This window comes from Triturus cristatus, chromosome 6 (assembly GCF_964204655.1).
Source record: "Triturus cristatus chromosome 6, aTriCri1.1, whole genome shotgun sequence".
NCBI lineage: Eukaryota > Metazoa > Chordata > Amphibia > Caudata > Salamandridae > Triturus > Triturus cristatus.
The window spans coordinates 1842684652-1842699550 of NC_140589.1; the positions used below are offsets into that span (position 1 = coordinate 1842684652).

At 49.5% G+C, this 14899-nt stretch overlaps 1 protein-coding gene across 2 annotated transcripts in view; it reads right to left on the bottom strand.

Annotated features, from left to right (window-relative positions):
* Positions 1 to 650: 650 nt before the first annotated feature.
* ZNF513 (zinc finger protein 513) overlaps positions 651 to 14899 on the bottom strand; it is a 100885-nt gene continuing 86636 nt past the window's right edge. For both annotated transcript variants that reach the window (XM_085613299.1, XM_085613298.1), the window contains one exon: positions 651 to 2380. In XM_085613299.1, coding sequence (XP_085469425.1) covers positions 1605 to 2380 — 776 coding nt within the window. In that variant the 3' untranslated portion in view covers positions 651 to 1604. The remainder of the gene's footprint in view (positions 2381 to 14899) is intronic.

A 14899-nucleotide genomic window follows, 5' to 3' on the forward strand; every position in this document is an offset into this window, starting at 1 on the left:
CCTTTCCTATTTTCATGGTGGTGAGACCACCACGGAAAGGGTGGCAGAGAGGCAACAGGGCCCTTGTTGCGCCTGGGGGTGCATGCAGGGGGCACATGTTGTGCCCCCCCGGAATTGTATTCCTGCTCCTGCACGGTGTGGCATGCTGCAGGTGATGTCAAATATCAGCAGGCTGCATGTTAGGCTCTCCTAGGAGTCCAATAGCTCACCGCCGCAGCACCGCCGGCTTGCCATGGATTATAGTCGTAATCTGGCAGGCAGGTGCACCACAGCTTTGGCAGTCCTCCTGTGGAAGGAGAGTTGGCAGCGCCGTAGGAGGACCGCCAAACTCTTAAGAAGGCCCTTAATATTTTGTATTCTAAGAGCTATTGCCACTCTGGCCTAGACTTATTTCACTACTTTGATTGACACATACCTGTCATGAAGAACCTCCTTTTCACCAGTGTAGTTTGGAAGAAAAATATTCATGGTCCTCAATAGTCGAAATAATACTTTTGTTGATGAGGACACTTATGAGATCTTATTGAACGACAAAAAGGATGAAGGTTTCAAGTAAAGAGCTAAACCAGTTGGGAGCAAGATACCTAGCTCATGGTCTAACAGTCAAATTAGCTATTAGCAACTCCAATACAAGGCAGGCATAACAAATCCCTGTTGATGACTTCCTGAGAAAATGCATTTAATGAGAAACGGTGGCCATCAGTTAGCAAACCTAAACTGTACAGAGAATATTTCCAGAGGGACTACACCATATAACCTCTCTGTAACCATTCTTAAACATTTCCAATACATCTACAATAATGAACACTGAATATCTGTTTTAAACCTAAGCCTAAAGTTTGCAAATCAATCACAGTAATCTCCTTGGTCAGCAATTAGATGCTGCGTCAGTAGTGGGTTAGGCAAAGTAACGTTCGGTCAACCATACAAACAGAGTATCAATGAAGGGCCAGACAGCATTACTTGGCACACAAGTCAGTCTTAAAAACAAAAAACTGGGCATCTAATGTGTATTCTTACAGAACACCAGTGTTCCTTTATGTATTTTTCAGTGAAGGCCCACACCTAACGGATAACATAGAAAACATATGGCACCTTACAGAAGGCTCTGCGCTTGGTTAGCTCAGAATAAATCGGAAACTCTCCTCTTCATACCTTACAAGGACACTGCAGGGTTAACTAAATTAAATTAAAAAGTGTCTATGTGCCTGCAGCATCAGCAAGAAGAAGCGGATATCCCAAACACTGGGTTTTATAAGGGTTCCCTGCCAGCATAAGTGATTTGTGATGACGAGAACTAGGGCTCAATTTGTATTCAATAGGTTAGCTCTGCAAAAGGCAGCGCAAAGTAGTGTAAACTTATCTATGGAACACTCTAGTCCAGTTTGATCTCACTGGTTCATGCGGGCATCTTCAAAGCGTTGATTCTTAGTCCTCGTATGGAGGGGATGAAGGAGACTGGACAGTGTAGTGGGGTAGGACACAACCCGGACCTGCTGGGCTAACAAAGAGAAGAGGGGAGGGCTTGTTCTTATGTCACATAAGACACAGTTACAATGGTAGAAGGATGTCCCGGCTCGTATAAACCAAGGAAAAGGCCCACTCTAAGGGTAGGAGTCGGGTTTGCTGGGTCCAGCTTTGGCACTGTATGGATTGATCCAGCTCTCTGCACAAAGACCGTGAATCTTCTGATGTCTCTTGTAGTTGTCCCAGTGGCCAGTGGTGTAACGGCAGTCCGAGCAGCAGAAGGGCTTCTCTCCAGTGTGCCTCAACATATGGCGTTTTAAGTTCATGCTTTGATTACAGGTATAATTGCAAAGCTTGCACTGGAACGGCTTGTCACCCGAGTGTATCCGTCCATGTCTCTTCAAGTTTGCAAGGTTACCGCAGGCATAGTCGCACAGGTCACATTTGTATGGTTTCTCACCGGTGTGAATCCGCTGGTGCCGTTTCAAGTTGTCAAAGTGGGCAGAGGCATAATCACAAAGCACACACTTGTAAGGTTTCTCACCACTGTGGGTCTTCATATGCCGGGCCAAGTGATTGGGGTAGTGAGTGACGAAAGAGCATAGACTGCAGGTGAATTCACTGTCTCCTTTTTGGGGACTGCTGGTTCCGTCCGTGGAAAGCACTGCTAGGCTGCAATGACCACAGATCTGGTCAGTCATGCCTTCATCATGGGCAAAGCCGTCATCCAGCACAAGCCCACAGAGTCTACAGGTGAATGGGAACAGGAGTTCTGGCAAGGTGTCCACCTCTTCTGCACAGCGTCGGGAGTCCAGCAGGTCAGTGGGGGCCACTTCACTGTGCAGCCGAGTACAACTGGGGATAAATGCATCACAGCCGTTCACATGAAGGGTGAAGTCAGTCATGAGGGCATCTGGAAGACATACAAAAATAGGAATTAGTGATTGAGTTAGTAAAGAACCGTACCCAATCTTCTGTAGGTCCATCACCCACTAATATTTGCTGATCAGATCTGCAACCCAGACCGTATTTAGCATTATCAAAGTAGCAAAACAATCCCATTGCTTCTATAACAGACACCCAAAAAGTATCATGCTTTTAACAGGTTAAAAGGCTGACTGACATATATGTAGCATAGCTAACATTTATGCAGGTGGGCTGAATTGGCATACCTTGCAGGTTAAGGCAGACAAGCTGAGGGAGTGAATGCCAAAGGAAGGCTCCCACAGCTCCCAGAAAGCATATGTGTGAAACCGCAGGAGACAGATCTTGTAGTGCTGCACAGTTAGCCTGTACACAGCCTACTGGTTGGGCTACCCCAATTTACTTTTACTCAAAAAACATTAGCTCAACAAACTATCTAGACACACACCCACCACACCGCACTGTTACCAAGGTAGCTGCCAGCAGAGGTAGGATGCAATTTACGGACCCCAAGCTACAGCATTACGCCAGCAACCTCCATCTCCTTACTGTACTCAACACCCCTCCCTCTACAGTTTTCCAATCATTCAAAGTTCTTGGTCCTCACTTTGGGGGATGGGTGTGGGAGAGCGAAGGCAGGGGTTCTTTCCAGTCATGCTCAGACCCGCCCCTTTCCCTTCGGAGTTTAAATATAAACTAAAAGTACTCTTCGGTTCTTCAGAATGACCAAATGCCATACCTGGAAAGCCTCCTTACTCACCACTTCCTTCAAAAATATCAGTTATTATGAATATGATGGTGTAGGAGAGTAGGATTTGCACTTATGTTGCCCCCACTTTTTTTCTGATGTATACACTGGTTTCTGGCAATAGTCAGGCTGGGTCCCTGCTAATCAGGGCCCCAGTCTCTCTGTTCTCTCTAAACAACTTTGGGCCAGATGTATCAAAGGGTTTTACCCGTTCTGTGTCTATGGGAACATTTGTTCATACATATGGCCCTTAGAGTGCATACTTGATGCACTAGTGATTGGATACTGTGGTACCTTATGAGCCCCTAGTATATGGTACCAAGGGCATAGGTACTTCACAGGCCTACCAGGGGCTGAAGCATGTATTATGCCACCCCTGGGAAGCAGACTAAATCTGACACCACAGGCCTGCTACTGCAGCCTGGGTGAGGTAGTGTTAGCACTCCTCACAGAGGTATAGGTTCCTATATCTCACCATACACACACATATAAACCTATCAGCCACCCCTATGGCAGGCCCTATCAATCCTGAGGGTAGGGTGCTTGGTTTACAATGTGAGGGGGTGCCTCTGCATTAGCAGGACCCCTCTGCAGTTGGCAGGTCCTATTGCTTGTGGCGGTTTGTGGATGCGGTTAAACCATATACTCTTAAGTGCATTATAACCTCCCGGTTAATGCTAACTTTGGAATGACTGCATCAAAACATGTTGTGTTTGGTGTCAAACAACTTGGAATCATACCCCCACATCAGTCCATGATGTGGGAGTATGATCCCACCCTTCTAGAGGGGATGACATGTACCTACTGTGGTAACACGGTAGAAATCTGAAAGAGCCCTGGCATCACAAAATGGATGCCACCAGCACAGACACTGGGCTGCCCTCCTGCTGCTGACTGAAACACGCAGTGGAGGAGGCCCAAAAATAGGCATCCTGTCACAGGGAGGTGTCACTACCTTCCAGACAGGATTTAGTGTATTGGGGCTGGGTGGGTACACTTCTAGAGTGCTTTGAAGTCCTGCACTGGGGGAGCAGTAGGCTCCTCTGTGCATATGCCAGCTCCAACTGGTTCAGGGGCTACCTGTCCCTGCTCTGGCGCGAAACTGGACAAAGGGAAGTGGGTGTAACCACCCCCTACCCTGACCCTCCCAGAGGAGTGGTCCTAGAGCTAGTCCCTCCCCCATCTTCAGTATAAGATAGCAAACCTTGCCATTGCAAAGAAGATAACCCTGGACGACGCTCTACAAAGAAGAATCCTGGCCCTTCGATGTTCCACTACCTTTGGAAGACAGAAGAATCTTCCTTGGAGTCAAGGAGGGACTCCCCTGCTTGGCAGGCACCAGAAACTCTAATCAACGGTCGCAAACGAATAGTTTCTTACCTGTCGGTGTAGTTTTGCAGCTTGAAGATCTTTCTGGATTCACTATGCTGTGCATTATTCCGCGGTCTGGTGGTTGAGTCCGGAATCGTAGTCTTTCTTTTGTCTTTTTTTTTTGTAGCCCAGGTGGGCGTCGACGTCCCACCATTTGGTGTACTTCTCGTGACGACGTCCTGCTTCCTGCGGAAGTCCCACCTCGGGGCGCCATCTTCGGATTCTTTTTTTTTTTTTTTTTTGAACCCTAGGCAATTTTCAGTATTTCTTCTTTATCATATCCTTTCTCATATTTCTATGTCTCTCTTTGTTCTCCATTCTCTGTCTTTCCCCACTCTTCTCCAGCCTCATCTTTCTGGCGGAGGTGGGTGGGTTCGCTAGTGAATCCAGAAAGATCTTCAAGCTGCAAAACTACACCGACAGGTAAGAAACTATTCGTTTTGCAGCGTGAATCTTTCTGGATTCCCTATGCTGTGCATAGATTTTGTAGCGGTTTGTCATCTTTGTGGCGGCTTGGTGGAAGATGAGCGTTGGTCGTTGAATATATGTTGAAGCACCTTCTGTCCTACTTGTGCTTCCTTGTTCATCTGTATATCCACGCAGTAGTGCTTAGTGAACGTGTGCACTGAAGCCCATGTTGCCACCAGGCATATGTCTTGAATGGGAGTGTTCGCCAGAAAGGCGATTGTTGCTCCTTTCTTCCTCATGGAGTGGGCCCGTGCCCCTTCCGATAGTTCTTGCCCTGCCTGTTTGTGGCAGAATTGCATCGTTAGTGCGATCCATCGCGCGATGGTGCTTTTTGTTACTGGTCTACCCAGGAAGCTGGTTGCGAAGGACACAAAAAACTGCTTTGTTTTCCTATGCTCCTTGGTTCTCTCGATGTAGTGCATCACCGCCCTTCTGGCGTCTAGAGTGTGCAGTGCCCTTTCAGCGCTTGTGGCTGGGTTCTGAAAGAAGCTTGGTATTTGTATTGACTGGTTCATATGGAATGCCGACACCACCTTCGGCATGAAGTGTGGGTCCGTTCTCATTACGACTCTGTCCTTGTGTATTTGGATGTAAGGCTCTTGCAGTGTTAGTGCTTGCAGCTCGCTGACTCTGCGCAGCGAGGTTATTGCCACCAGAAAGGCTGTCTTCATTGTTAGCATTTGAAGCAAGGCCTTGTGGATGGGCTCAAAGGGCACCTTCATAAGTTCTGTTAGGACTATGTTGAGGTTCCATGCCGGCGACGGCATCCTCTTTGGTGGCGCTATCCTCTTTGCCCCTTCCAGGAATCTCTTTACTACTCGTGATGTAAAGAAACTCTTACCAGTCTCACCTCGTGTGTAGGCTACAATCGCTGCTAGGTGTACCCTTAGTGAGGATGAGCATAGATTAGCCTTTAGTAGGTGCGTGAGGTATCTCAGCACTGTTGATTCCTTTGTCAACTTGTTGTGCAGTTTTTTTGCTGCACCATTGTGTGAATCTCTTCCATTTTTCCCCATAGCATTTTCGTGTCGTCGGTCTCCTTGCCTCCCGGAGCACTCGCATAGTGCTTTGAGGTAGCTTAAGGTGTGCGAACTCTAGGTCTTCAGGTCTTCAGGAGCCATGCCGCTAGGCCGAGGCTCTCTGGCTCTGGGTGTAGGACCTCTCCGTTCTGCATGGAGAGCAAGTCTTTTCTTTTGGTGAACTTGTGTGGTGGTCCCTGTGCCATCTCCACTATTTGTGACTACCATATCTGCCTTGGCCACTGTGGTGCCACTAGGATCAGTGTCATGTTGCTGGCCCTGCACTTGCTGAGTACCCTGTGTATCAGTGGTATTGGTGGAAAAGCGTAGGCAAATGTTTCTGACCAACTTATCCATAGGGCATTCCCCTGGGATTGTTTTTCTGGTTGTCTGGATGCGAAGTTTTGGCATTTTGCATTCTGGTGTGTTGCAAACAGGTCTATTGTCGGTGTACCCCACCTTCTGAATAGCCTTTGCGTTTCCTGTCCATTGAGCTCCCTGCCTGCTGAGCCAGTCTGCTTCCACATTGCCTTCCCTGGTAGGTGTATGGCCAGCAGGTCTATCTTGAGTGGGATGGTCCACCTTCAAATCTCCTGAGCCAGGTTGGATAGGGGAATTGATTGTGTTCCTCCCTGCTTGTTGATGTAGAACATCGTTGTATTGTCTGTTTGTATCAACACCTTCTGGTTGTACAGTTTTTTCTGGAAGGCCTTCAGGGCTAGGAATACGGTCTTCAATTACAGGTAGTTGATGTGTCTGACCGCATCTGCTGGAGTCCACAGACCCCTCACTCTGAGCTTGTTCATATGTGCTCCCCATCCTATCTGGGATGCGTCTGTGGTGATGGTCACCGTTGGGCTTGGTGGTGTCAAGGGTTTCCCTATAGTTATGTTCTCCTTGTTCCACCATGCTATCTCTTCTTGCACTGCGTGCGTTACAACCACTAGATCCTCCCAACTTCTGCTTGCTTGTGACCATTGCTGTTGCAGCCATTCCTGGAACGGTCTCATGTGTAGGCGTACATTGGGAACTAGGTGAATGCATGACGCCATCATCCCCATGATCTTGCTCGCTGTTCTCACTGTCAGAGCTCGCCCCTTCTGGTAGAGGCGCGTCTCCTTCAGCAGAGCCAGTGTTCTCTTGTCGCAGGGCACCACCGTTCCCTGTATGGTGTTGATCTGAGCCCCCAGGAAGATCTTCACCTGTTCTGGTTCCATAGAGGATTTCCCCCAGTGTATTGAGAATCCCAGCTTCGTTAGCGTGCTTGTGACGCGTTGTGCGTGTTCCTCGCATCTTTCGCGTGAACTTGCCTTTATTAGCCAGTCGTCGAGATAAGGGTACACTTAACAGATGTTTGTGCTGCCTGTTCATTGGGATGTGCAGGTAGGCATCTTTGAGATCCACGGTGGACATGAAGTCCCCGTCTCTTATTTGCGGGAGTACCTCTTGTAGGGACGTCATTTTAAATCTCTGCGTCCTTATGTATTTGTTTAGGAACCGTAGATCCAGGATGGGTCTTAGTGTTTCGTCCACCTTTGGTACCAGGAAGTAGTTAGAGTACACTCCCCTGTTCCTTTCTTTGAATGGTACTGGTTATATGGCCTCCTTTTGGAGTAGCTCTTGTGCTTCCTCTAAGAGTTGCACTATCTCCTGTCCTGAGTGTTCCCTTCCCTTTGGTTTTTTGTTTGGTGGCTTCCTTTCCAGCTCTATGCAGTACCCAAACTGTATGATGTTGAGTATCCACTTGTCTGTTATGTTTTGGCATTCCTGAAGGAAATGTCTCAGCCTGCCGCCAACCGGTGATGCATGCTCCTTGGCGTTTGGTCTGTGTAACCCTCTTGTTTTGGATCTTCTGTGCTCTACCCTCGGAGGGATCTTGTGGGTGAGCACTCCTCTCCGGGTGAAGTCACTTCGAGGCGGGCTGTTCTCCCCCTCTTCGTCTTTGCCCTCGTCCGTTCCCCCTACTGCGAAAGGACTGGCCCTGAGGCTGGTACTGCCAGTTTTGTTTCTGCTGCCCCTGCTGTCCGTGATTGTCGCCTTGATGGGCCTGCTGGAATGTCTGGTGTGACGTTGCCGGCTGGTTTCCTCCTCTAACGTAAGGTCTCCGTGTCGGGGTACCTCTACGCATCCCTCTGAATTGCAGTGCCCCCATGGATCTTGCCGTTTCGTTCTCCTTTTTGAGCTGTGTGAGTTTTTCATCCACTGGCGCTCCGAACAGCGTTTCTCCGTTGAAAGGGGTGTTCAGGATGTTCTGGACTTCTTGCTTGAAGCCTGAGATCCTGAGCCAGGCTTGCCTTCTTTCTGTCATTCCTATTGCCATCAACATGCTTGATGTTTCTGCTCCATCCAGGGCTGTTTTAAGGCAAGAATTTGCTATATTTTTCCCCCCCTCGACTAGATGCGAAGCTCTTTGTTGGTATTGTTCGGGGAGGTGCTTGATTAGTTCCCCCATTTCGTCCCAATGCTGGTATTGATGCCTGTTCAGTAGGGCATTGTAGTTCGCCATGCGCCAGTGCATCGCCGCATTTCTCTCAATTTTTCTCCCAGTCAGGTCCATCCTCCTGCTTTCCTTGTCTGGTGGTGGTCCAGAGGTAGCCGGGACATTAGCCCTTTTCCTGGCAGTAGATGCGATGATGGAATCCGCTGTGACGGATCCTTTAATGTATGGAGGGTCCTGGGAGGAGTGTTTATATTTTTTCTCCGTCCTGGATGTGATGGACCTACTTGTAGCTGGGTCCTTGAACACCTCCTTCCCCTGGTTCATGACGCTCTGTAGCATGGGGAGGAACTGGCTCCTCGTTTGGATGGGGAGCAGTGTCTCCAGTAAAAAGTCAGCCTTTGGCTTTTCTTCCTCCAGCTTAACGCCAAAAGCTGCTGCAGCGCTTTTGACGACCATATTGTAAGCCCCAATGTCATCTGGCGGCGAAGGCCTCGAAGGGTAAGTCTCCACGGGCTCTTCTGGATTTTCGGCATCGAGGTCCTGCCACACCAGGTCCTGTGTCGTCAACAGCGCCGAGCCGTAGTACGATTGTTGTTCCTCGTATTCCTCTCCCTCATCATACGGGTCGTCTTCCTCATCTCCGGGAGTTTTTGCCATTTCTTCGGCCTCCAACTCTTCCTGTTCCTCGACTTCAACGATGATACAGTGGTTTAGTTGGAATTGTGAATTTTTTCATCTTTTCGTCGAACTCCTTTTTCCTTTGTAGGATGCTCTCCATTTCTGCCTCGAGCCTCCTGTTCTTCTTTTCCAGTTCGGAGGCATGTTCGGCATCGAGCGCTGGTCTTTTCGACGGAGCCTTCGTCGACGCGACCTTATCTTTCGAAGTCGAACGCCCAAGTTCTTGGCCTTGCTTCGACGACCTTTGCTTTTTGCCGGTCTTCGGCACCTGGGAGTCCTTTTCGAAGGATCCGCCGTGCCTTTAGTCCTTGGATCCACTCGCGGCCGTTGAAATTTTCGGCGCCGGTGTTCCTTTCGAGGACTTTGACTGTTTTTCGAGCGTCTGACTCTGTTTTTCGGGGCCCTGTCGAGGTTTTAGTGTTCGACGTCTCTCCTACCTGATCAGACGTTTTGTTATCAGTCTCTGCGACCGTGAAGTCATCTGGTCCCTCGGCGGCGTTTGCCTTCATAGTCGGTGGAGAGGCCCAGTTCGTACAGCGTCGGGGCCTGTCCCTTGCCCTCCATGTTGTAGTTGGCTCTCCTCTGTCTCTCTCTCACCCGGAGTGTCTTCGGTGTGAAGGCGGAACATGCGTTTTAGTCTTTGCTCTCGTGGTCGACTGGCAGGCAAAGGTTGCAGACCGGTGTGAGAAAGTGGCTCTGTATATACTGTTCCCTAATAGGTACAGGGTGTACAGAGTCCACAGTCCCCCAGGGGCTGATAGAGGTTAAAGTTAGGTATGACCTTACTCTCTAAAGTGGTAGCTTGGTCGAGCAGTAAGGCAGTACCAGAGGACAGTGTAAAGCACTTGTTGTACACACTCAGTCAGCAAATGGTCTCACACACTCAATAACTGAACTCTAGGCCAATGGTTTATATATATAAAATATATGCTTGTTTTATTTTTAGAACCACAAAGGGAATAAAAATATACTTTCTCAGAATGAAAGGTTGAATATAAATACTTTTGCAATAAGCAAGGGATTTTTGTAAATAGTCACAGTTGGTTGCAATAAACAATCCTATTTCCTAAACATAACAATGCATTGAGCTCAATGATAAATTCAGGTTATTTGTAATAAATTACTTTTCAGATTACTTTTGGAATTCCAGATCTGGTTCCTAAATCCAGCCCTGGGACAATATTCAGAATCAAGTGGTGAAAGTCGACTTAATTACTGTACTGATTTTTAAATAATACTTAGCTATTTCAAAAGTTGACACTTAGAAAATATTTCAAAGAAAACATTCAATGGATCTCTATGGCAAGAAATTAAAGTTGCAGGTAGAGTACTTTATCGTTACTTTTGTAATCCAGGTCTGGGTACCTAGACTCAGCACTGGGGTCTTTATCAGAAACAGGTAAGTAATTACGTTTGCAGAAATTGTACGATTTTAAAAGAATATTTAAAGATTGCAGAAATCAACACTTAGAAGAAATTTCACAGAAAAGCAGTCAATGGTTTCCTATGGAAGAAAAAGGAGTTAAAGGTAAGTGTAGTTGTGGGTACTTTTCGGAGTCAGTGCTGGGCACCAAGATCCAGCACTGGGAGCTCACCTAAGAGCAGGTGAGTAAATTTGTTTTTGGTACTCGGCTGATTTTTGGTGAATATTTTGAGTTTTGAAAAGTTCACACTTAGAAGAATTTCCAAGAAAAAGCCAGCCAATGTTACCCTATGAGGAAAATGAAGATCGCGGTTTAAGGGTAAGTTCTCGACTGGCAGAGTTGAAGTTCTGGGCATAGACTCAGGGGTCTCCCAGTGTCAGGTAGGTACAGTCAGGTCACCCTCAGCGGTTTCAGGACGGCCGGGTGCAGAGAGAGTTAGGCCCAATGTTAGCCTATGAGGAATAGGGGGGCCTGGTTTGGTGGCTGCTGACTAGCAGGCCACGCGGCTGTGGGAGCTGGGCTCCTGGTCACTCACTCAGGGCAAGTGGGGAAGTAGGCTAGTGTAGAGATTGCACTGCCAGGGCCACTCGGGCGGCTGGGTGCAGGGTGCTTTTGAGCCGTCGGGCGCTCAATGGAAATCAATGGGAATGTTCCGGTTAGGAAAAAGGCTGCAAGCTCGGGGACGAGGATGCTTCAGGTGCCACCACCACTTCGAGAGGTAAGTTGGGTAGTTGTAGGTTAGGTGGGTACCCCGGGATTGGGCACAGGGGGCCGCCGGGTGCAGGAGTGCCTTTTGATGTCGGGATTCTTACCCTCTTGTTGATCGCGGTTGGGGTGGCACTCTGTTCTGAGGCTGCAGGCTTCTTCCGGAATGTCGAGGGGGGTCCTTGGGTGCCGGACTCGGGGTCACAGTCGCCGTGGGGTCGTCCTCAGGGTCTTTGTCCACTCCGGCACTGGCCAGGCTTGGCTGGTGCAGAGTGTGCTGGGTTCGCGGTTCCGGGCTGCTACCAGGGGTTAGAAATAGGTTTCTGAGTAGAGCCTCTACTCATGGGAGTCCCAGGGGCTTAGAGCCAAAAGGTAGCCAGGTCTTCCGGGGTTTGGTGAGGTTGCTGGCCACTAGAGATGCCGCGCTGGTGCAGGTCCGGGAGTCGACAGGCCGGTAGGGCTGGGGCGAAAGCAGTTGGTGTCTTCTTCCCTTTTTAGCGTTGCAGGGCAGGTCTTTGTTCTTCTTGCAGGTTTTCGAATCTGGAATCTGGGGAAGGAAGGTTCAGGGTGCCCCTAAATACTAGATTTAGGGGCGTTACAGGTAGGTGAAGGCCAGGGACCAATGGGTCCTTGTCCTGGGGTGGGTACACCCCCTATCCTGCCTCTCTCCTGTGGGAGGGGGGCAGTAACCTAATCCTGATAGGGTAGGGCCCCCCATCTTCAAGATGGCGAGAGACCGGAGATGTGCTTCACCTCGCCTCCCCCACCTGAGGGGTGGGGTGGGCAGGCTGGCACATCCCCTGTCCTTGTATGGGGTTTCCGGCCAAGCTTCCCGCCAGAGTGGGGGGTTGCAGTGGCCTGGGGAAACTCCAAGAGGCAGCATGCCTTTGAAGCTTCCCTTTGCTCATCCTGGGGGAGGAGATTTATCACCTCACCCAGGATGTGCATTGTTGCAGGCCTGGGAGAGCAGGGGCTCTCCCACCCAGGGGTCCAGCAACGTGTCTGCTGTGTGGCAGCCTGGGCAGCCTCAGAGCAGACGTGGATTGTAGGTTAGTTGTAAGGGGGCATCTCTAAGATGCCCTCTGGGGTGCTTAGTACATTAAATCCCACACTGGCATCAGTGTGGGTTTAATGTGCTGAGAAGTTTGATACCAAACTTCCCAGTCTTCAGTGTTGCCATTATGGTGCTGTGGAGCTTGTGTTTGACGAGCTCTCAGCACCATGTACTCTTAAATGGCAGCACTGCACTTACAGTGCCCAGGAATGGACCCGGGTACTGTAGGGGCACAGGGCTCCTGCGCCTGTGCCCACACCATAGGCGTAAGGCACCCAGCTAGAGGGGTGACTGATATATGCCTTGGCAGTGTAGGTGATGGGCATGGCACACAGAGATGTGTGCCATGTCGACTCTTTGTTTTGTCCTGCACCCAGACACTCAGCCTGCAAAGGCAGTGTGTGTGTGTAATGGTACAGGGCCTCTAAGGGTGGCACAACGAGTGCTGCAGCCCCTAGAGGCCTTCCCTGGCCACAAGGCCCTGGGTACCTAGGGTACCATTTACCAGGGGCTGACATGTGGCTAGGGTTTGCCAATTTGGAGTTGGTGTGTTTTAAGGAAGGAACATAGGCCCTGGGCACCTGATTGGCAGGAGTCCAGGGTACACTTAATCAAAGTACATTCAGCAATTCAGCAAAAAGTGGGGGCATACCATGCAAGAAAGATGGCACTTTCTCACAACCGGGTGTTGGTCCTTCTGCGCGTATTTATGGTGGCAGTTACGGCAGGATTTAAAGGGTGTCTTGTCCATTCCTGCGCTCAGTGTCCCTGAGTGCGCATTCTCTGTTGGACGTCGAAGATCTCGAGGTTCTCCTCCTCCTTCGTCGTCCTCAACTTCTTCTTCGATGAAACTCGTGCTCTTTCTTCTTTTCTTCACAAAAAAACCCTGGAGCTTCACGTTGACGATCCAGACCCAACGGCGGAAAAAAGAATCTGAAGATGGCGCCCCAAGGTCGGACTTCCGCAGGAAGCATGACGACGTTACGAGAAGTGCACCAAATAGTGGGACGTCGACGCCCACCTGGGCTACAAAAAAAAAAAAAACACGACTACGATTCCGGACCCAACCACCAGACCGCAGAATAATGCACAGCATAGTGAATCCAGAAAGATTCACGCTGCAAAACTTTCCCGCTCCCGCCAGAGTCCGAAGTCCCTGCAGCCCCGGAAGTGGATTTCCTGACTTCGACGGCGATTGTGAGTCCCCAGCGGAGCAGAGGCGAGTGGACCCCACGAGTGACGAGGAACAGCAATACCCGGGTACCGTGCACTATTGTCGAGTGCAACCCCTTCGACGTCCTCGAACTTGTGCTTTGGACCACTTGTGGCCCAAGCCTCCAGCAGGTTTTGCAGCGAAAATCAGAGGCCTACCCCGTCCCGAGTGACCGTGGGCTCCTATGAAGCATTTCCTCAAGAAGCATCTTCACGATCCCTTGCCCGTTGGCTTGTGGGTCCCCCGAAGACTTTATCGACTCAAAGGGCTCCCTTGGTTGCTCCAGGCCTGCTCTCACTTACCCTCGCTGGGTGAGTCCCTCAGACCTTGCTGGTCTGCACCATCGACTTTCTTCACTCTACACGAGACTTGCTGTTGCCAAGGCTTGTTGGCTCCAATCCGGTTGCCGACACCGCAGTCAGCTGCAGACGTCGTGGGACACTCCGAATCCAGCTGCTGGTCATCGTCGATCCTTCCTGGACCTCGTGAGCGAAGAGTCAATACACCCTTGATCACCTGAAATCACCCGACATCCGTGGGCATCCATCTTCCTGGTCCCGGGTCACTGGCAAGTGACTGAACACCGTCCCTTCAATTTTCAGGTCATCTGCATTTCGAATCCACCCTTGGATTCCACCGGACACTTCTTCAGTCGCCGCAAGCAGCAAGTCTTCTTTGGTCTCCATAGAAAACAGCGACGCGACCCGACACCAAAAGACACCTATGCACCCTGCTTCCCTGGATGAGGTAACTCGTGCACTCCGGTGCCCTAGTGTGTGTTGGCCCTCGAACTACTTACCTTGTAAGTGGCTTGCTTGTAGACTTCCTCGAAGTACCCTAAAACTTTAAAAATCAAACCGCGACTTGCTCCATTGTAATCAATAGGGAACCCGCGGCTGTGTTCACAAACTGCATGCGTCTCCCGTGGGTCTGTTACTTACCTGCTTTCACTGCAGTAGTGAGGCCCCAGCGATTCTACAGGCCCTAGGCCTTGTCATTCTGCAAGTCGACTTTCCTAAACCTCTTTTTTAGTATATTATCTGGTACGTCCCTAGGGCCCCAGCCATATTTGTGCTTAACTTATTGTGAAACGTTGATATTTGAATGTGTTCCTGGCTTCTAATCTCATGAAGAGATTTGTAAAGTGAGTCTAGAAATAAATACATATACATTTGATATATATACCTGTGTAGTGTCCTTTCATTTGGTAATTCAAGAGATAAGGTAAAACAAGCTGCTTTACATTCCTCTGAGACTTAGCCTGAAGGCTGCTCTCCACAGCAACCACTAGGATAGCTTTCTTTAAAAAGTTGTCTTAAACCTATCTACCATAAGAGTCGAATTGGACTGGTGCAAGGTGGCCACTATAACTAGTGACCAGCATATGC